This window comes from Poecilia mexicana, unplaced genomic scaffold (assembly GCF_051168715.1).
Source record: "Poecilia mexicana isolate PSO_F unplaced genomic scaffold, ASM5116871v1 scaffold_19, whole genome shotgun sequence".
In the NCBI taxonomy this organism is placed as follows: Eukaryota; Metazoa; Chordata; class Actinopteri; order Cyprinodontiformes; family Poeciliidae; genus Poecilia; species Poecilia mexicana.
The window spans coordinates 5,812,100-5,833,533 of NW_028263388.1; the positions used below are offsets into that span (position 1 = coordinate 5,812,100).

The 21,434-nt window shown below is 39.9% G+C and overlaps 2 protein-coding genes across 2 annotated transcripts; one reads left to right on the plus strand and one right to left on the minus strand.

The window, feature by feature from the left end:
• Nucleotides 1-6,121: 6,121 nt before the first annotated feature.
• Nucleotides 6,122-13,411, plus strand: LOC106906505 (uncharacterized). Its single transcript, XM_014971800.2, has one exon. The coding sequence runs from the start codon at nucleotides 6,242-6,244 to the stop codon at nucleotides 12,335-12,337; it is 6,096 nt and encodes a 2,031-aa protein (XP_014827286.2). The 5' UTR covers nucleotides 6,122-6,241; the 3' UTR covers nucleotides 12,338-13,411.
• Nucleotides 13,412-14,280: 869 nt separating this feature from the next.
• Nucleotides 14,281-16,897, minus strand: LOC106906503 (bone morphogenetic protein 2). The gene is made up of 5 exons (XM_088000954.1): nucleotides 16,597-16,897; nucleotides 16,218-16,357; nucleotides 15,488-15,604; nucleotides 15,175-15,354; nucleotides 14,281-15,112 (listed from the first exon to the last, which is right to left on the minus strand). The coding sequence occupies exons 1-5, from the start codon at nucleotides 16,850-16,852 to the stop codon at nucleotides 14,708-14,710; spliced, it is 1,098 nt and encodes a 365-aa protein (XP_087857080.1). The 5' UTR covers nucleotides 16,853-16,897; the 3' UTR covers nucleotides 14,281-14,707.
• Nucleotides 16,898-21,434: the final 4,537 nt, after the last annotated feature.

A 21,434-nucleotide genomic window follows, 5' to 3' on the forward strand; every position in this document is an offset into this window, starting at 1 on the left:
AAAAAACAACCACTACAAAAACAATGTCATGACTGCACAGGTACTGCAGTAAACTATTGGTATGGAAATCAAACACAACTTTCCAAATAATCTTAATCAGCTAAATCATTATTTAGTGTTTACTTTTTCCCATGTAGAGCCAGTTTAGTTTCATTTGGGATTTTTTTCTGTTAATAAATTAAATCATCATTTGTAAACTGCGAATTGTATTTACTCTTTATCTTTGTCTGATATCAAAATTGGGTTACAAAACTAGGGCTCAATTTCAGAATTTTAATAAATTAAGATGCAGGGTTTATAATTAATTAATCACAATTACATGCATTTTAATAGAAAACCATGATAAAAAAAAATCAACAAACCCCCTTTGCTGCTAAATTATTTAATAAATCAACATATGAACTCAACAAATATATTTATTGTTTTTAATCTGTTATTTAGGTTATTCAACCATAAGATCAGTGGAAAGAATACCCTTTCATCTTTCAAGTTTTTCTGAGCTGCTGAAAATTAAGATTACATTACATCATACCAATAAGAAAAACTGCAGTAGGTAACTTGTGAAAAATAGCCTTTTTTTTTTCTTTTTTTTTTTTTTACATATTTGTTGAAACTGTTTAACAGAATGTTATAAGATAGATATGTGAACAAATTTCAGCTACTTTACCTTCAGCCAGTGCTCCTTTTGGTAATGAGAAACAACCAATCAGAGCCTGGAGGCGGGTCTTAGAGCTGTCAGTCACAATCTCATGTGGCGCTGCTCATCCTCCCTCCCCCACAACTTCCTGCAACAGCAAGTTGTTTCTCCACTATCAGAGCATTTAGCAGTGCATACATGTGGTGGATTGGCAGCGCTAAAACCCTCCTCATGGCTCTGATTGGCAGGTTTTGCTCTGGAGCGGTGCATTTTTCCAGATGCAGCCCAAGGTTAGAGAACAACTTTTTCACAGATTATCTGCCTCATAGCAAACTGTGACAATATGGAGACAGTTTTAATAGAGATGTAAAAAAGAATTCTATTAATGTTTTTTTACACATCTATAAAAGTTGCATTCTGCAGCTTTAAATCTCATTTTCGAAAGCGTATTTTAATCTGATAAACGAACCTTGATCTTTGCTAGCTGCCTCATCAGCTTTGGTTAGTTTCAATTATTGCAAACTCCAGACACAGCAGTACAAACTAACTTCCTTTACAAATGCTGAACACCAGCAACGCGAGTCTTCAACAAAGAAGATAGCATCTGTGCTACATCTCTAAGGTCCTCATTCACAAGGTTCACACGGTTTCACTTCTACACTGACCTACTTCTTCACACTTTGACTTCACAGAACATCATTGTCTATTTAGTCCATGACAAAAAGGGGAAGTCCGCTGTCCAGTTGATGGCACATCAAAAACACACACAGCGCCCTGCAAAAGTATTTACACCTTTTAATTCTTTTCACACTTTGTCTTGTTGGAACCGCAACCTTCGATGTGTTTTATTGGGATTTTATCTGACATAGCAATAAACATTAGCATATAATTGTGAAGAGAAAAGAATCTAGCCTGGTTTTCTAGATTTTGTGCAAATGACCATCTCATGGATTTGTATTCACCTTTTTTTTTTTTTATATCTATCAGCCGTCTCCAGTTTACATCTGGAGATGGAATTTTTTTTTGCCCAAGCTTGGATGAAGTGTCAGACTATCAGTTGGATTTCAGTCTGGACTTTGACTGGGTCACTCTAATACATGATTGTGCTTCAGTCCAAACCTCCTCCACCACTTACCGTAAAACTGCATTATTTACTATTCGATGTTTTGATAGTTTTTATGGCTACACAGTGGTTTTTCATGGAAGTTTTTACAGGAAGCATAAGTTTGTGAAACTGCTGTACATGTGATAAGAAAATGTGCAGTCGTCATTACAAGGACAGATGCATAGAAATGTTAGTTTATTTAATGGCTTATGGGAAAAACCTGAAGACCATTTTGCGTATCATTTTACTGAGGTTGAAGCAACATTCGTAGTGTTTGCACATTAATAATGTGGGAAAAGTGGGAAAAATAACTTAATTGGCTTTAATAAACAGATAGCTGCTAATAGCTTCAACATTTGCATGGAGCCACACAGTAGAGCTTGGAGAAATAAAAACATCTCTGCTTTCGGAATGCGCAGAGATGATCCGTTACATAAATCACATATATTATCCTTCCACGAGGCACAATAAGTCAACACAACACCCCTCCTAAGTTTCAGCATAATCACACAGCAACAACAGCTGCATCAGTCCTAAAACTAGACTATCCGGTCACACATTTCCACATCACGGCCTTGTAAACAGAGCTTGAGCAACAAGAATGAGTCCAGCCCTGCCTTGGTCATGCCAGTCAGCAGACATTTGCACTCAACAAGCCTAATCTGGACTTTTGTGAGGCAATATGCAATATCAAACACTTGTTTCTTTGAGTGACTCAGGCAATAGAAGTTGGCAGCTAAATATAAGCCAGTGTAACCAGCTAAGTTCACCCACCAGCCACTATATATTGTCCAAACTAGTCATTCCCTCTTCTTCTATGACAAGTCTTGTTTTCAAAGGTACCAGACAGTAACGAGAAGATCAATACAAGAACCAATCAGATCTGAATGCTCGGTTACAAAAATAACCAATGACAGTGTCCATTTCATGGCGGCTGGCCCGTCTTACCCTGCCACTCGACACCTACTGGTTATTCCAATGAGAGGCATCAAGCTGGGTCCTGTGTTGCTGCTCAGTTTGGCCACGCTGACTTGTGCGTCTATTTTGGTACCTTGTGAGCTCGCGCTGAGCAGGCCGGCCACACCAGCGCATTTGAACATGGATCCAGGGGCTTGACTCACTGAGGTGAGTTTTCTTTGTCCTAGATCTTTAAACACGTAACTTTAGAAAAAAAAATAAAGTTAGTGATGAGGAATTACTAACTGGAAAATTGGCTACAGGTGCTGCTCTGGATTGCTGGACTTAACTCTGGGGATTTGTTCTTAACCGTACATTAGTGTGGGTAGACCTCTTGCTGCGAGCATGACACACCCATCACCAAGGTAAGGAAGGACTAAAATTAAATGATTTAAAATGTGATAAATGGCCGACACTGAACGTTTCATAGTGTTTTGGCTAATCACTCATGTGTTTTCTTACTTTTAAACCACTAAACGGACATGTTGTCTTATTCATTTCACCCATAATGTAATATCTACAATGAAAAACAATATCTACTTTTATAGTTTGAGTCTTTGTACAGTACAGTTAGTTTGGCTATCTCAATTTGTGAGTATAAATACACAAGCAGATGCTGGGAAAGTACCGTGGCTGCTAACTGATATCTAGTTATGAGAGGTGGAAGATTGCTGGCAACCAAGAGGTCCTAGAAAGCCAAAGTATTCAGAAAGTCTGGCCCTAGATACAGTAAAGTCAATAAGGTCTTGAGACTTTTACCTGGCAAATTGAACTGTCTGGATATTATGAAAAAAGACATTAGTACTGTAATAGTTCTCTTAACCGAGTTTGTAGAAATGTGTAGAAATCCCCAGAGTGGTGGAAAGCTAACTGCTGGCTAAATGGACAATATGTTTGAGCGATTAAAACAAATTTTAGTGATTAAAACTAAGTTAAAAATGTTTATGGGATGCAATTCCATTTTATTTAAATTAAGTTACTACAATCTAACAAGAGACTGTTAAATTGTTTGCTATTCAGGGCAAAACACTTCAGAGCCATGACGAGCTAACTGCTAGCTTAATTGACACTGTTTGATCTCATTTCAGCAATAAAAACTAACATTATACGTTTATCTCCATGGGGTACACTGTATATTATCAAACAATAAATCACTAATATTTAAAAAGAAACCATTAAGTCTGTGTCAGTTTTCTCAGGTAAACAACTTCAGAGCAATGGAAAGTTTACTGGTAGTTATGGAAGCTAATTTTAGCAATTGATGCAGCTCAAATTGAAAATGTTTCTCTATTGGGCCCAATGCTATATTATTGAATACAATGCAATGCTACACATAGAATCTGTCTTAGCAGTATTGCAGAAGCTAACATTTACAGTCTTCTTTATTTTCACTCCAGAGTAGTAGTACTAAGGAAAATAAATAACTCCCAAAACGCCAGCCAATGGTATGTCAAATAGCATTACGCCACGGTATTTTAGCTTCCCAAGCTGCATTTCCTCTCAAAACTTTTAGATATGTTCTTAGACAAAATATTAGGTGCATTTCTCATGAATAAATTAGTAAATTACTATTACACCTATTTATTATAGGTGATTTTTTCACCTATTTGCTGAAAAATCAGCAAATAGGTGAATCCATGAATACTAATATGCAAATAGGCAGGGGTCTACTGTAACTACAAATTAACAAAAGACTTTTGCTAAGTTTGCTGCTTTTTTTCTCAGCTAAACAACTGCAGAGTGTTTGAAGGCTAAACACTAGTCAAAGTCATTCCCCGGATAAGCTAACTTTAGTTATTTCAAACGACTTAACTGAAAATGTTTAAATCCATCGCTTGCAGGACAGTTATAATGGGTATGAAATGTAAACCTTCACAGGAGACTGTTAAGGTTATTCCAGGTTTTTTTTTTTTTTTTTTTTGGTGTTTTTTTTTTCAACCGAATAGGTTCCATGCAACTACAGTTCTGTTAGTTTGGATTGCTGGATGTATCCAACTGTGATTTAGTGTTGATAGCTTCCAAACAATATTGGTGCAATATTGTTAATATAGCAATGTCCATTAAGGGTATAAACCTCTAAAGTTTTTCCATTTCAGTTGATAAAATCAACTAGTCTGTCTTTATTAGCAGCCTTCCATCATTTGTTCAGCTGCAAAAAGTACGACAAATAAGAGTTGAATGGCAGAGCTATAGGAATTTTCGGTTAAGATTTTCCGAAGGCTACATTTATGAAAAAAAAAAAAAAAAAGTTAGTTTCCCGATGACTCAATGATTTATCTACTTTTCTACAAACTCACTGCCCCCTAAAAACACGTCTTCATACTTTAGGTTAGGGAACAACTCGACAGAAATTCACTTTGAAAAAATCTGAGCATGTCCTTAGTTATTTACAAAGGAAAGTATATATTCAACAGTAATTTGTCTTCATCACCCACCTTTCATCAGGCCATCCATCAAAGTGAATGTGAACATTTCTAGACATAATGCTTTTGTTTTCTTCTGTTTCATTATATTTCAAACAGCAAGATTCACTATTCATTTGGTCAAAGTCATTTTTTTAAAGAGATGTTTGCATGAGTGGTTGAAGCCTCAGGTTTTATGTGAGTGGCAGACTCTCAGGTCAGGAGGTATAAATGGGTTACTGAACTATTCTGAGAACTCAGGGTAGCTAGAGCGAGATACAGTAGAGCAGCTGTTGCTGAGGTAGACTGAGATTTGTAATTGATTGTGTCTCATTTCCTGTGCCACATGCTACAGCTTAACTGCTGGACATTTTAATAGTTTTGCATTTGTTTGCAATAATCCAGATGTTAGCTTCTCAGACTTAAACCTTCCTGATAAAAAAGAATCGTACAAATGGGAAGCAGTTGTATTTTTTAAAAATGATATGGACCAAGTTCATTTATTTATTTTTTACATTTTACCTGTAAATGGAGCAAAACTATATTTCTTTGAGTGAAACAGCAGCGCAGTTGGTGCTAACAGCTTGAAGCACACATTGCTTAAAATAGTCAAGTGCATGCTCTGAAGTGTTTGTCTGCTGCCTGCATAGCTCCAGCTTGGTCCAGGCCACCACATGCTGTGTACATAAAGGTTATTAGTGCAACGGCAGCTTAAATCCCTTTAGATTCATTCAAAATATTGAGATCAGGCATAGCTTTATGACCAGTGTTCGACTACAGGCTCATGGATGCATGTGGGAAGCAAACAATGGTGCATTAATGTGGATATATTTGTAAAAAAAAAGTTTTGGTGCACAATGCATTGCAGTTTGATGGAGCATAGCCAGAGATTAGTCAATACTAGTCATAATGTAATGCTCGATTGGTTCATTACATGAGTTTTTCGAGGTTCTAACTGCTTACACTGCAATATGCATTGCCTTACTGACATTGCTTATTGTGACATCTTTGTAGGTGAAGGACAGATCCCAAGAGTTCACTGATGTTGGTGTGAGTTGAGGGGAAAGACCCACTGAGCTGCAGCAGCAACACAGGACACAAGACTGGTGATGAAAAAATAGCAAGAAACTTGCTGACACCATGAGTTGCGTGGAAAAGCGACACATAAACCACCGGATGGGAAGCATGCTACACCATCGCTTCCCCAACGGCTTCACGGACTTGTTTATGGACGAGACGGATCGAGAGGTCAGCACCCTGACTGACAGGGCCTTCCGTAGTCTCTGCGTCGGGGACGATGCAGTGTACAACGATGAATTTTTGTATGGATACTCGCCGTACAGCTGCCTCAAGCCTTTAGCAGGGGAGCCCTTTAAAAAGAACCCACATAAGGAATCTAAAAAAGCAGGACAACACAAACAGGATAAAGACGATGCTCAGCCCTGCAAACAGCAACAGCAGGATGACATATCCCACATGTCATCCTTCCTCAAGGTGCTAAGCATCACAGAGGAAAGGAATGGAGGAATGACGGACTCTAATGGTGAATCGTGGGATAAATCGGCACTTCGCAGCATAGAAAGAGAGCTTTCAGAATTCTCCTCTGACTATCACACTAGTATCACCAATAGACATTATGAGAACAATAAGTCTGGTTGTGGCTCTTCTAATAAAAAATGCAAGGATGTCAATCTTCCATCTGGGAATCTGACAAAGATTAAAAATGCTAAATCCACAGCAAAGCTTAGAAAACTGAACATAAAAAACTTTTTCCTCCACAGCGAGTTTAGTCCTTTCCAAACATGGACAGATTTGAACCGGTACCCCTTTGGCCAAGACGGCACAGTCACCGATATTCTCTGTGCTGACAATGTTCCTAAGTGGTACGACTTGCCCTTTTATAAGGAGCTGACTGAGGCACATACATCAGAGATGTTGCACACGGAGGAGGTACAGTCATGCCAGAAAGTAAGAGTTGAGCTATCCACCACCAAAGTTCCTGAACCCAGCCCAGCCCCTCCTCCACCAAAAGTCATGCCAAAGCCTGCGGCCCCTCTGGCTGAGAAGAGGTGCTCCTCAGATGGAGGGGATAAGACTGCTGCCCCATGGAGACGCAATGGCCCCAGGGCAAAAAGTGTGATCCCAGCAAATCAACTTCGAAAACCACCTCAAGAAAGTAATTCAAAACCGATGGATGAAAACATTTTGGTGGTCAAAAAGGACATTGAATCTGTGGAAGTGAAGGCAATTCAGGAAGCAAGCTCTTCAGCCTCTACACCATTTAGCATCTGTCAGCTGATGACTCCCGTCATTCCCTCCAGACAGCCAACAGAAACTTCAGAAATCCTCCAGGCAGTTCTCTCACCCTCTGTCCTCGACCTTCTGAGCAGGCCTCACTCCGAGGCCAAAGTGACTCCTGAACCTCCGGTCAAGCGAGAAACCTACAAATCGCTCGCATCGAGCATCCTCTTCAACTTGAAGGACAACAGGAAGAGGGTGAAGAGTCGATACAGCCCACATAAATTCAAAACTCTGGAGCTTTCTGAAGGTGGCGTCCAATCTCCTCCCTCAGATAATGCGAATCATCCTCCTTCTGAGGGCAGTGGCTCTGGCTTAAGTACACCGGCCAAAGATGGGCAGACAGTTAGCGGCCCTGTTTTGGAACATATTGTATCCCCATCAAATGTTGAATTTACAGGGCATTGCAATGACAAGCCTTTATCAGATGACTATTTGTTGGCAAATTTACTGCAGACTAAATGTGATGCTGACAATAGCAATCTTGGAGAGGAGAACTCCATTTCATCATTTCTGTCCTCAAAGAAGAACAAGAGTCCAATGGCAAAAAAGCAAAACTATCCATCCCTGAATTTGTACAAGAAAGCCAATCCTGTTGACAGTGATCTGAAATATCTGCAAGTACCCCCAAGCAACAACGCTTCGATTAACGCTGATTTAATGATTAATGCAAAAAACAGAGAGCTTTCTCCAAATGCACTGCCAACAAACACAGGGCTTTCACCAAGTACTTTAAATGTCATCAAAGATTATTCACCCACAATTTCACCCCACATACTGGAGAGAGGGGGGCTATCATCAGGGGAGAAAACACAGCCAAATGTCCCAGAGAAAACTGAATGGCCAGTGAAAGATACAAAGGACTTTGCAGTTCAGCTGGCTTCACAGGAAGACGACACAGGTGGCCAAACCATTAGTACAACAAATGTAATCAGAGCCGCAAAGGAAGCAATTAATGCAGCCAAAAATAAAGCTCGATCAGCAAGTCATTCAGACAGCAACAGCAAGCAGATACCAGACGCAGATGTAATGAGGCAGAAGGAAAGGGATCAGAGAGTTTCTAAAGAGCCCTTTGAAAGCAGGAGGGATAGTTTGGTAACAGAAAACAACTATGGGTTATTGCTAAATGAACCATCTGATACAACACTGGTTAGCAAAAGTAGCAATATAAGCAAAGAGCCTCCACCAGTACCAAAAAGAACTTTTACTAAATCAGATCTGCAGCTCTGCTTGTCTCCTGACAAGCAGCGAAGACGTTATGCTGACAAAGCCTCTAATAGTGATTTGGTAGATTCAAAACCAGATTTACCAAATAAAGAACATGAACATGTCCATAAACAAGGCAAACCTAAGCATGTCTTCTCATCCAGACAGAACAATTTTATCAAACATCAGAGATGCACATTGACAGATGATGAGCAAGCAAAGGAGAGCAACTTGAACGTGAATGCGAAAATGGAGGCGGATGTCGAAGTAAAGTCAGTAGGAGACATAAGAGATAGCGAGCATATTTTTAACGATTTACAGGCTTTGAAGGAGCTGGAAAGAGCACGACTTGGTGATCGCATGCTTGAGAATGTGAAGAACAAACAGGAGGTTTGTAACATTGAGGAGGAGGCAAAGGTTAAAAACAACTTGATCTCCAGGGAGCTTCGTAACATTAAGAGAGGTATGCTATCGATGAGAGGAAACACGTCGGCTAAGAGAAAAATATTTGCAGAGAAGGAGCAGAGCAAGCAGGAGGTCTTCACAAAGGTAGACAGTAACGTTGTTGTGAACAAAGCACTTCTAAATAATAATTATGACAAAGCTAAAATGGCACTTGAGGAGATTATCTCAGAGCGGGAGAGAAGGAATAAATTTACAGAGGAGGAGGCAGTTGTAGCATCTGAAAACAACATTCTAGATGAAGGTTGTGAAACATGGTTACAGGATGGTAAAGCTTGTAAAGACTATATGACTAGACCAAGAGAAGAAAAGAATAACAGCACTTCTCCACTTCAGGAGAAAAACAGAAAACAGAGATTAGGGGACTTAAGAGTAACAAGCCATCCTAGACCTGCTGAGACCCTCGGATTGGGAAGTAGGGAAGCTCTACCGGATGTGAACAAAGCAGGAAATGAGCAACATTTACGCCTAAAAGTTAAAGATAAAGATGTTGGGGAAAGGTTAGTTGATAATCATGCTCATAATTGCAATGTCAGTTTACCAGAAACAGCAGCGCAGGTGTGTAAAGACGGCAAGGAATACTTGATAAATGAAAGGAAAGACAAAGATTTAAATGTTCCTCCTGTTCCACCAAGGAGCAAAAAAGGAGTAAGTAGAGGAGATGGGAGGACAACTAGTGACAAAGATCTGCTGGGTGGCTATGATAAAAATGAAAATTTTGAAAGGAGTGAAGAGCAATCATGTGACATCAAGACAGGCCCTAAAATATATGTAAGTGCAGATACTGAGGAAGCTCTACCTAATCAGAGAGAAACCTCTTTAAAAGAGATGGAGGATGAGGTAAAAAACACTGCAGCAGTGGCATTTACATATGGGTTAGTTAACAATTCAGTGATTAACACTAGTCCAAAAAGAGAAGTCACAGCTGGAAGTCATGCTAACGCTCAGGAATCCTGCAAGGTGAAACGAAAAGCCCCCTTGAAACCAGACCATTTAATAAAACAAGATGACGATCTGATCAAGAACTTCAAGCCAGATGAACATTTCAAAATAATTAGTGAGGATGTAACAATAGATGCAGAAGAACTTGGTGAAATCCCCAGAAACATTGTATCGCCGTTGCTGCTGATAAAAGGTGTCATTGTTGCACAGAGCCCACCTGATCAAGCGAGCTTGTCCTCCAAATCCTCCTACTTCTCTGTGGAAAGTACTCTGCACAGAACCACAGAGACTGAGTCAAATGTCTTCCACTCTTTGGAGAACTCACCAGCTGAGGTGGAGGAGGTGATTGAACTGGGACAACGAAGCAATTCAAATGGAGGTGGGGTGGGTTACTGTTGCTTAAGCGATCACGAAAGTGAGCTGGAAGGCATGAATAAACGGTTAAAGTCCACACAAAACCAACCAGAGCTACAGCATATGGATAGCATGGATACAAACATTATCACAGATGAAAGACTTGGCAATGAAGAAAGCAATTCAACTACATCATCTTCCAGTACTTTTTCTCCAACTTTGGGAATCCCGGCCTTGTTCAAAGTCAAAGACAACAGTTTTAATAGCAAGACAAAGAAACCTGTACTACCCTGGTCTCCAAGAGGTATTAACAGTGTATCAGACAAAATAGACAAAGAGTTAAACCAGTCAAGGGAAAACCCTGAGCTCTCACTGGTAAATGACATTTCTACCAACAATATCATCATAACTCCACCTGAAGACTTTAAACCTATAGAGATTTCAGCAAGCAAATCACCACAGTTCTTGACAGTGTCCTCAGATATCCGAAACGAAAGCCCCAGGACATCCCAAGTTGGGAATTCTCTACTTGTCCCACAGGAAGAAGAAAGGTTTTCCAGGGTGACCCCATCATCTGAAGATATTGAGAGTTTACCAACTAGTACTGCTGACCCAACTGATGATGCAGTGACAAATGCTAAAGTTCTTGAAGAGAGTGAAATGACAAAGAATATCAGTGAGCAATCAGGATTTATTTCCAGTGGTAATGACAGTCAGACTGGGCTGCCCAAACCTCCAGCAGTCTTGCCAAAATCTGAAAAAGCGGTTCAAAAAGCTATTAAACTAACAAACAGAAGGATGAAGAAGGAAGAGTCCCAGAAATCATCACAAAAGTCATCTCAAAGCAGCGGCAAACACAAAGCTGAAAAGGTGAGGAGTGATAAATCGGAGCACAAAAGCAGTGGCAATGCTAAAACTGGCAGGAGTAGTGAGAAAAAGCACAAAGATGGCAGTCATCATAATTCAAATAACCACAGAAATGACAGCAATCCCCAGCGTGAATCCCACAATGAGAACCACAATCAAAACAAAGTAGAAACAAACAACAGGACTCGGAGGCAGAGTCGGGATTCAGTGGAAGGCAACAGCCAAAGAACTGATGAACGACCCAATCTAGCATCGGAAAGACAAGGTCGGAGCACCATCAGACATCCTCGAGAGAAGCCAGAACACAGAGATTACAGCAGTGACAGCGTCATCAGTAATGTGCCGGTGTACAAAGCTCACATCGGTGACAGGCCCGTGTCAGACAGGCCTTTCAATCGATCACAGAGCATTGATAGGTACCTGGGAGGTAAAGTAGAGCGTAGGCTTAGTGCTGATATCCCAGCCAGCGAAAAGCTTGAACCCAGGACTCAGCGCATTGAGAAATCCATCATGCATGAGCTTCAACAGAGAGGCAGAGCTGCCGACAAGCAGAGCAGAGGTGTCCCCCTGAGGAGAAGTCAAAGTATTGATGCATACAGCACTGAGATTCCGCCTCTGTCCCGCCAGTCAAGCCAAACCAGCCAGTTTTCTCGTCAGTCTAGCATGGAACACGCCATTCTCACACAGTCCATCCCTATGACCCAACGAAAGCTCCTTCAGGATCCAAACTCAGGGCAGTACTTCTTTGTTGACCTGCCAGTACAAGTCAAGACGAAAACCTTCTTTGATCCTGGTACAGGAAGCTATGTACAGCTGCCAGTCCAGCCGCCAGATGGTGGTGTTCCTCAAGCGCCCCATGTAGAGGTCCTGACTTCACCACTGGTCGTTTACCACAGCTTCGTGCCAGTTCCTCTGTCCCCCATGGCTCCGAAAGCCAATGTCCAAGCAACTCTTGTGGAACCAAATGGGTTAGAGCAGAGGCACCAGGAAAGGGGAAGGAAAATGCATATTAAAGAGGGACATCCATACCTAGAGTCAGCCTATGGTCAACAGGAACTGATGTTAGGGGAGTTCTTGGGGACAGAAGAGCTGGACTGTCCCTGCTGATGTGCCCATTGTTTCACTTCATTGTGGTGTTTGTTGCATTCTAGGAGTTATTCTTGTGATGTTCTGTCATGGTTTAACCTTTTTCAACTGATCTTAACTTCTTTTACTTTAGGTTTCCTACAGTTTCCAGATGTTTTCTCCCCAATTTTTAAAAAATATTTCAGTTGTAATTTGCCTAAAAACACCACAAAAATGAGCCTTCAAATGCAAAGCACACCACCAATGCAGTGTTACAATGCCAGTTATTCACCCATGAATGTTCTTGGAGCATTCATGGAGGAATAAATGCTAATGGTATGAACTTTTTATGCTCGTGTCTTTGTACTTTGACTTTGGTTGACCTGAATTTTTGCTAATGCAGGACAGAATGTGTCCTGGCTTTCTGACTGCACCTCAGCCTCTGCAGCACTTGTATAGAGGAGTGAGTCTGAGTCAAGTACATATTTAGAAGAAATAACAATTTTTGGATCGCTCGTTTCTGTTTGCGAATGTAAAAATATAAATTCATGTTGAAATGAGCAGCATCTGATAAGGAAAAACCGACACATTGATGTAAATATATTGCCGTTTAAACAGAGAAGACATGCTTTAAGGCGAGATGTTTATATTTTGTAAATGCTGAAAGTTTGTACTACACTACAGAAGTAGTAATAAATCGTCACTTATTTTCAGGTGTAGTGGGTTTTGTTTTCTTACGTGGTAATTCTGTTGCCTTTCTATTTTCGCCTGATAAGTTAAAACCCTTTACCATTAAACTTACTTGAATCCATTTAACACTTAAAATAACAATACAAAATGTTCATGCTGCTGATTTTGACTGTTAACATCCACACAATAACACTTTGTAAGACATTTTGCGTGTGTTTAATTAGCCATCTGCTGAATGTGTTTCGAACGCCACAAATTCCAGTTGTTATTGGAAAAGTTTGAACTTTGCATTCACGGATTGTTTTTCAGATGTGCAGAAGAATTGGTGCAAGTTTTTTTTGCATTTGCATTTTTCTCAGCTAGTCGAGCAGAGCTGTCTTGTGTCTGTGATCCATTCCAATGAAATAAACAACTGTTTTCAACAGAGTTCAGCTGGACTCTTTATTTCACTACAAATACTATTCTTTATCTTTTTTTTATCATAAGAAATTAACTGAAAGTAATGGCAAATGTTTTTGGTTTTCAAGTTTCAATTCTGAGAAAATCCACAATTTTGCTTCTTCTTCTTACGTTTTTATTACTTTTTTTGCAATAGCATCAGTTAAATTTTAGAAATTTAGAAATTTTTCACTGAACAAGTGCCATATTTTTGACATGGGGACAAATATGGGCTTGTCCTTCAGGCTTCTGCTTTGTGTGTTGTAATGTACAGGTGTTCAAGGTACGACTCTACAATGCCATCTACTGTCCACAATGTGCAAAGACTGCAACTCTCCTAAATACAAAACCAGACACGTTGGGAATTAAAACTACATAGTAATCAATGTCTTTCCATGCAACATCAAATGCGATCTGTAACGACTAAAACGGTGCACCATAAGTCAGCTTTGATTGATGATTATTCATTTTTAGTTCTAAAACAATACAAAAAGAAAACAGCCACTTCTTTAAAGTTATGCTGACAGGGAATTAGATCTATAAACAATGTTTAAATGCATAACATGATAAACGTGAAGCTGTTGCTGAAATGTTCTTCATACTCCTACAGATGTAACAATTAAATGCTTCCCAAACTGTCAAACTGTAATTCCAATTTAAGATAACAGAACTATTATTTTATGTACATTAAATAATTTATATTATTATTTAATCCCCCATTCTCTTTGCAAATGAACCGACAATGCTAAGATAATATACCAAACATCAACTTTTAAAAGTTTTTTTTTTCTCACTTCAATAATGGTTATTGATTAGTGAATTCAGCATCATGCTGTTTGTGCTGCTTCTTACCTGGAGCGTCTGAGTTCTTAGTGTTTTATTGCAGCAGCAAAGCTGGTGGACGCTTCCTTTGCTCTTTTTCTTTACTTTTCCATTTTGCGCTTGCTAAGTTAGCTTGCGGAATATACACAAATGTACTGGATTTGTTTTTATTTCTTTTTTTTTTTCTTCATCGTCCCTGTAGCTTTCTGAGGCCCCTCTGGGGGCCCCTGGCGACTCCAACTTTGAAAAACACTGGTATATCAAACCATTCTGAGTACAATAGTGTCATGGACCCTAAAGGGGTTTGTCCACTAACCGTTTTCCACAACACCAGAGAAAGTTTGGGTTAATAGTTAAGAAATCTTTTATTTCTTAAAATAAATCAATATTTAAACATATACAAGGAAACATGTTCTAACCAGCTCTAATCATCAGTTCTAATCATGCCTGAGTCAAACCGGGTCAGTGGCAGCCACAGCTCAGCGCCACCATGTCGTCGTACTGCTTCAGAACCACATTCTCCTCATCGTCAAAGTACAGCAAGCTGATGGACTGCAGTCTGTCGGGCACGCAGCAGGGGGCGCCCAAGTCCTCTCCGGGCAGCTTGAGCGCGTGCATGATGGAGCGCACTGTGGCGTGGTTGGTGGCCCTCAGGCCCACGCCCAGTGGGAACGGGCAGGAGCCCTTGCAGTGGTAGGCGTTGTAGCCGCGCGGAGAGATGATCCAACCCGACCAGCCGATCTCGTCGAAGTCCACAAAGAGGGGGACGCGCTGGCAGGACTGGGGGCGACCACGGGGAGGGAAGTCTGAGGACGCGCGTCTCCTCCTGCTGAGGTGGTCCAGAGACTCGGAGGCTGCCGTTGTAGGAGGATGGAGACCGTTAACATGGCAACAGAGGTGAAAGGTCTCAGGCTGTCGCCCCATATCGACTTACCCAGGTATGACCGGTTCGCTTCCGTCCTCCCGTCGTCTGAGAAAATGACCAGGTAGGCACTTGTGTCTGTCAACTGAAGCTGCTTGGATTCAGAGTTCATCAAGTCACCGGAGGGGAACGTCGTCACCACCAGGATGCCGTTGTTCTCCTGACTCTTCTGGATCCATTTAGACACCTGAGATTCACCAAAACAAGATTGGTCCAGGTCTGTTGGATCGGACACAACGTCCCTGATGCCTGATCTAGAATTTTTGTCATCGATATTGATATCTGAATGGTGAATCTCTACTGTAAACATTTTCTCTTACCATCTGAGTGACATTGAAAACCTCCCATCCCTGTGTGTAGAGAGGCACCAGCCTGGATGTGATGAGGTTTCCTCTCTGGGCTTTCAGTTTGCTGTCTGGAACCTCGTATACGTCCACCTGAACGAGAAAATGCAGCAACGTTGGCTGAAGAAACGTTCATATCAACGCGTTTTTCAGGGCTACTTTGGCATAAATTACTGTATTTGCTCAGGTGTTGAGGAACCTCTGGTTGCTATGACAGTAGAGGTGTGGTAAAAAAAAATCAATTCGATTGATAACTGCAATTAGGAATTCTGAATAAATTCAAATGTGTTTGCTGATTATTCTTTTTCTTGTCTCACTTTTTCCTTTCACTTAACTTTCCATATAGAGCTATATTCAATAAACTATTAGTCCCAATGAGTTTTGTCAGATCAAAAATTTGTTTTGAAAGTAAACTTTAAGCAAGTATTAAACACAATTTTCTTTAAGCCCACATGACTTTTTAAAGTTTTTTTTAATTGCCTTGATGTAATATTCTAATGTCATGTTTTCATTACCTGTAAGGTAAAACAAATATTTGCTGAGTGGCTGTAAATCATGATCACCAGAAATATTTACCATTTTACTGCACTACGAAGTATCAAAAGTTGACTTTTTAAATTACATGTGTTGCATATTAAATAAAAGTTTGAAGTATATTCTGCAAATTTAACCATGTCAAAGAATAAAGGTGACTTTTAAGAGTCACCTTATAGAAATGAGGCCTGTAGGAGTTCCCGAGGTAGAACTTGTGTTTCTTTCGGAACCAGCGGAATTCAGCTTTGATCATTTTCTCCTCTCTGCCCAGAGAGGACAAGTTGAAAAAGTGGATCCTCTGCCCGCTGTGTCCTGCAGAACCACAGAAAACGGAAGGAACATGATTGGCTACATTTGCTCAAGAAAACCAAGTACAGACGTATGTCCGTGCGTAATTGTTCCTTTCCCCGAAGATTTACGCACTGACATCTGTGCCTTTCAGCGCAAAAATATTCCTTATTAATAAACAAATGATAATCTTTTTTTCCCCTTTATTGCAACTTTATTGTATAAAAAAACAATAAAGTTGCAATAAATGTGTTTCCGCTCACCTTTGTCCTGAAAACTGCGCACCGTGTTCCCCTCCAGAATCTCCTTCTGGCTTCTGTGCGCCCCGTCAGCCACGGACACGGCGTTGAACAGATCCAGCATGAACTGCGGCGCCTTCTTGTGCGGAGAAAACGCAGGAGCTCGGGGGAAATCCTTCAGCTCGAAGGGCTCCTCATCCAGAGCCCCGCCGGGGACGCAGCTCAGGTGGAGGGCGGCGAGGAGGAGGCAGAGGGAGAGGCGCAGAGCTCCTGCTGGCATTGTCGCGCAGATTGGACTGAGCCCCGGCACCTGCGCTGCGGGGAGGACGGGTGATGAGGTGAGGGGGAGAGGGGAGGGGATGGGGGCACAGACTGGCCCTGTATTCAGCTAACAGCGAGGGGGGGATTGGGTCCTGATTGATGACGGAAGAGGAAAGACAAAGAGAAGGTGAAAACGAGCCGAGAGTCGACTAAGATAAAAAAATTAATAAACCGATGACTCATTTCCCGTTAATCTCTAGTTTGACTTTTTCAATCAGTTCCTAAACTATGAAACTTAATTTTGGAGATAATTAAATATAAGTCATTAGAATTATTTAAGCTTATTCCATGCTTATTTGTTTGAGTAATTGCAACTAAAGACAAAATGTTCCTAATTTGTCTGCCATGTGCAGTTTGTACACTATAAGAATTAATTCTGGAAGCAATTCAACATAAATCTGAATTATTTTCCGTAATTGTTGGTTTTCACTCTGCAAAAACACATTAAATATGCAATAATGATAATAATAAAGAACTATAATCAAGCCTATTAGTTTGTACAATAATATTCAGTCATAAATATATTTCCTTAGCATGTATGCAGTTTGTGGGCTGGGTTTGGTCAATATAATTTCAGATAATCAAAATTGTTTAAATCGGGTGCATTAGCTTTAAACGTATTGTTCAATAACTAATTTCCTTTGTTTTTATGTAGTTTGGAGTCTTTTTAACCCTCTATGGCATGACTTTTTGTTTTTTTGGGGAAAAAATATTTTCCTGCATTCTTTGGGAGCTTGTTGGTCCCTAATTACATATCAATCATAAAATCGGACCCTGACATCTCCCGGAACCGGATTTGGGTTTGTTGCCTCAGGGCAACATTGTGCTACAAGGGGTCTGAAACGGCAGGTTTTCTACAGTGATTATGAGAAATGAAATACAAATCAAACAAAAACTATATTCATAAAAAACTTTTTTTTGACAAAAATAAATCAGACATGGTTCCAACTCACCAAATATAAAATAAACAACTAACTTTCATTAATAAATTGTACATTTGCACAAATTACTAAAACGAGCATTTGTGTGTTTGTACATGTGTATGTTTGGCAGAGTTAGAATCACTAAGGATGTTGAAATCAGTCTTTTTCTCCATTATATGTTAAACATCAGGAAGGAATTGCTTGCTGATGTGAAAAAAACTGTGCATCACATTTTTGGCACTTGATTATTGGCGTACCTGGGAATCACCATCTGGTTATCTGATTATCTATGAGTTGTAGTGACCAGATTCACATCAGTGACAGGACTTAGGGCTGCAGGTTCTTTTTATAAGAGTTTGTAGATCTGATTTTTTGTTAGAATTTGAGCCAAGCAAAGGACAACATTTCCATCAGCTGCCATATCTGGTAGATTTGGTGGTGGTACGGCTCGCCCTGTGTAGGTTGTAAGGAACACCATCTACTCCAGTCATATCAAGTACCCTCAAGACCCGTATATTTGGGTTTGGCAGGTATTGCTTCAGTCTTTGCCTGCCTTGGAATAAGTACATTAGTTCATTGATGACCAGCTTATCACTCTTTGGGACTGAAGTCAGTTTTGAGGATAAACAAACAATGAAATAATGGTTGTACAGTGGATCCTCATGTTTTCATTGGGAATGACCCCAGCTTATGAACCATGCACATTTTGTCCATGAAATGATCTTGCATCTATCTCCTGTTGCTGTTAGTCAATAATAAAGTAAAAAAATTGGCTCTGATAATTATTTTGTAATCAATTGAATATCATCACATTAGAATAAAATGGTCTGAGCAAAAGGGCCATAAATGCGCAATGTTGCCCTGAGGCAACAAACAAAAAAACACAGTTTTAGCATATAAATTATAAAAAAAATTGTCTTGAAATGATCTATAATGCTTCTTTACATACTTACAGATATTAAAATATTTTTAGTTGGAGTGACCCAAATTTAAACATGAAGAAAAGTGATGTATAACTTACAAGTAGGAGGCAAGGTGTAGCATGCACCTCCGCTTCATAAAAAGGACTGTTCCTCTTCTAAATAAAAGGTCACATGAACCTCAATACCTCTTTTATTTGGACAAAAATATGTCTGGAGGTATTTTAAATCATTCCCCCCAAAAAGTAAAATAAAGGAACAACGTGAGGTACAGAAATGTGGTTTGTTGCCTGAGGGCAACGCCATGCCATAGAGGGTTAATTGACTTTGTACTCTGTCAAAATGATTTTGGAGGATTGTGAATATTAAACTCAAAGAATTTGGTTTTGAAATGCAATGTTTAAGAAAGTTTGATTTCTAGCAACGTTAGCTAGCAAATCCTATGTAAACATTAGGATTTAATTAAAGCTGTTCAGTTAACTGTTAGATGTTTGTATATATTATGAATGTTTTTATGAATGAATACGTCAACATGTGGCTGAGGAAGATTCTGTGAAGAAGAATGAAAGCCTGTGTCTAGCTTCAGCTAGCTAGCAACAGAGCTAATGCTAAGGGCAAAATTAGCTAGCAAGCTGAGCTTCATAACACTGAAGCTTTTTTTTGCTAATGAATGTCACATCATAGCTGCTGATGTCAGGGAAACATTTATTATGTTTCTCTGTTAGAATAGACTTCATAAGTTTATTACTGTTTTAGTAACATTTTATGATTTAATTACCAATCAGTTTCTATTTTTGTTTCTCTTTATTGAATTGAGTATGAATCAGAAAATTTCACAAAAAATTTCATTTCATGTTGCTAAAGGACTATTGATATGACATGTTTTATCAATTAACCCTCCTGTTGTCCTCGAGTCAAAATGACCCATTTTTACAATGTTGTCCTCCATAAAATACTTAGGAATCAGCACATTTTGTTGAGAACCTACACTTCAAAAATGCTAATATCTGTCTTATTCAGTAATTAATCAGTTTATACCTGGTTTTACAAACGGTGTGGAACTCTTATCAGATTTAAAGACTGTCCATGTTCTGCAGACTTTCAGTCCACGTTAGAACAAATTATTAGAAATATTTGCAACATCAGCATATAGTAGGTGTTACTACTTTAACGTGATGCATAAACTTGTCGCGTTGTGATGTTTTGTTGCCGTTCCTCCTCTTCATGTGTTTCTCCGGCCAGTTTCCTGTTATCAGCATCAGGCCAGTCGCAAGAGAGCAAACGAACGGCGGAGCAGTGACGCACATGAGGCGCGTTTTCAAAAGCCACCTGTTAATGCTCACTTTTCCACAAAACCCAAGCCCTGGTCAACATGGTCGCCCCTTCTCCCACATCCCCCCGTTACTATTTGAACAGGGACTTATCAGAATGACGTGTTTATTCCCTCTCCCTGTTAAGTTGATTCCCAGATTATCTCTGATCAATCGGCACAAAACAGGGATCAAATTCCCAAGATCATCAGGCTGATCAGTAGCTCGGTTCATTAAATCCACCATGATCCCCTCAATTAGGGGCCATTACTCATGTTTGAGGTCCCTTTGCTTTATCGCCTCAGAGACAAGTGCATGTCAGATAGCTGAGCTGCAGGATAGATTATGGTCATAAACTCTGCAAACAAGGCGGCGGACCACAGGAGGCCAGGTGATGATTGGATTTGTCTGGAACAAAAACCGTTTTTATGCAGCATAATTAGAGGTTGTAACTGCAAACAAAGAGCCAAATGACAGAACGTTTGTAGGATTTCTGTGAGTTAAAACAACAAATGTTAATGCATCTTATTAAGAGTTTATGGACAGGATGGTTTTAAGATTGCATGCGAAGCTGCATGTTTGGAGGAACTGTGATCACCCTGAACGCACCGTGAGACGAGACATGGTGTTGGCAGTATCATGTTATAGGGGTGTTGAGCTCCCCCGCGCCCCCACACAACCACCTTACAATGTACGGTTCTGCTCATATTGTTATGAAAAAATGGCCTAGTCAAAGTCTGTAAAGACGTAAAGAGTGACATTTATGGATGCTGTGCACGCTGAGTGAGCCGGGGCTGCTTTACTTTCCTTCCAAAGTTTGTAGAACTTTGTGTTTGTAAGATGACAAAACGGGAATAAGTTGATTAATACTTTTTATGAAGAATATGAAACGACTCATAACAGCAATAAGGATTAACTCACATTTAATGTCATTCTGGTATACATAGAAGTGCTGTGAACATGTGCAATCAAATGAAGAGATTTATAAGTCATTTTAATAATTGCTCTAAATTTTGTATTTGAGAAGATTTTCTGTTTAAACTGAGGAACTTGAACGCAGCCTCAGTTCTTTTTGATATTGAACAGCTGCTGTATTTAGGACAAAGATCCTGTCTGCTGAGCGCCTGGTGCTGTGATATTATCACACACACATAACACACATATGGGTATTGTTATATGGAGATAAATAGTTGATTTGTCAAGGGTTAAAGAGTACCTCTGATAAAAATTACACACCTCTGTTTTTCTAAGAGGGAAAACTTGAAATAATTGTGGTGTATCTGATACTTATTTTCCCCACTGTAAAAAAGGAAGGAGTAGTAGAAGGGATTTCACCTTTTTACACTGTAAAAAAGAGAATGGAGCTCCAACTTAAACAAATCAAGTTT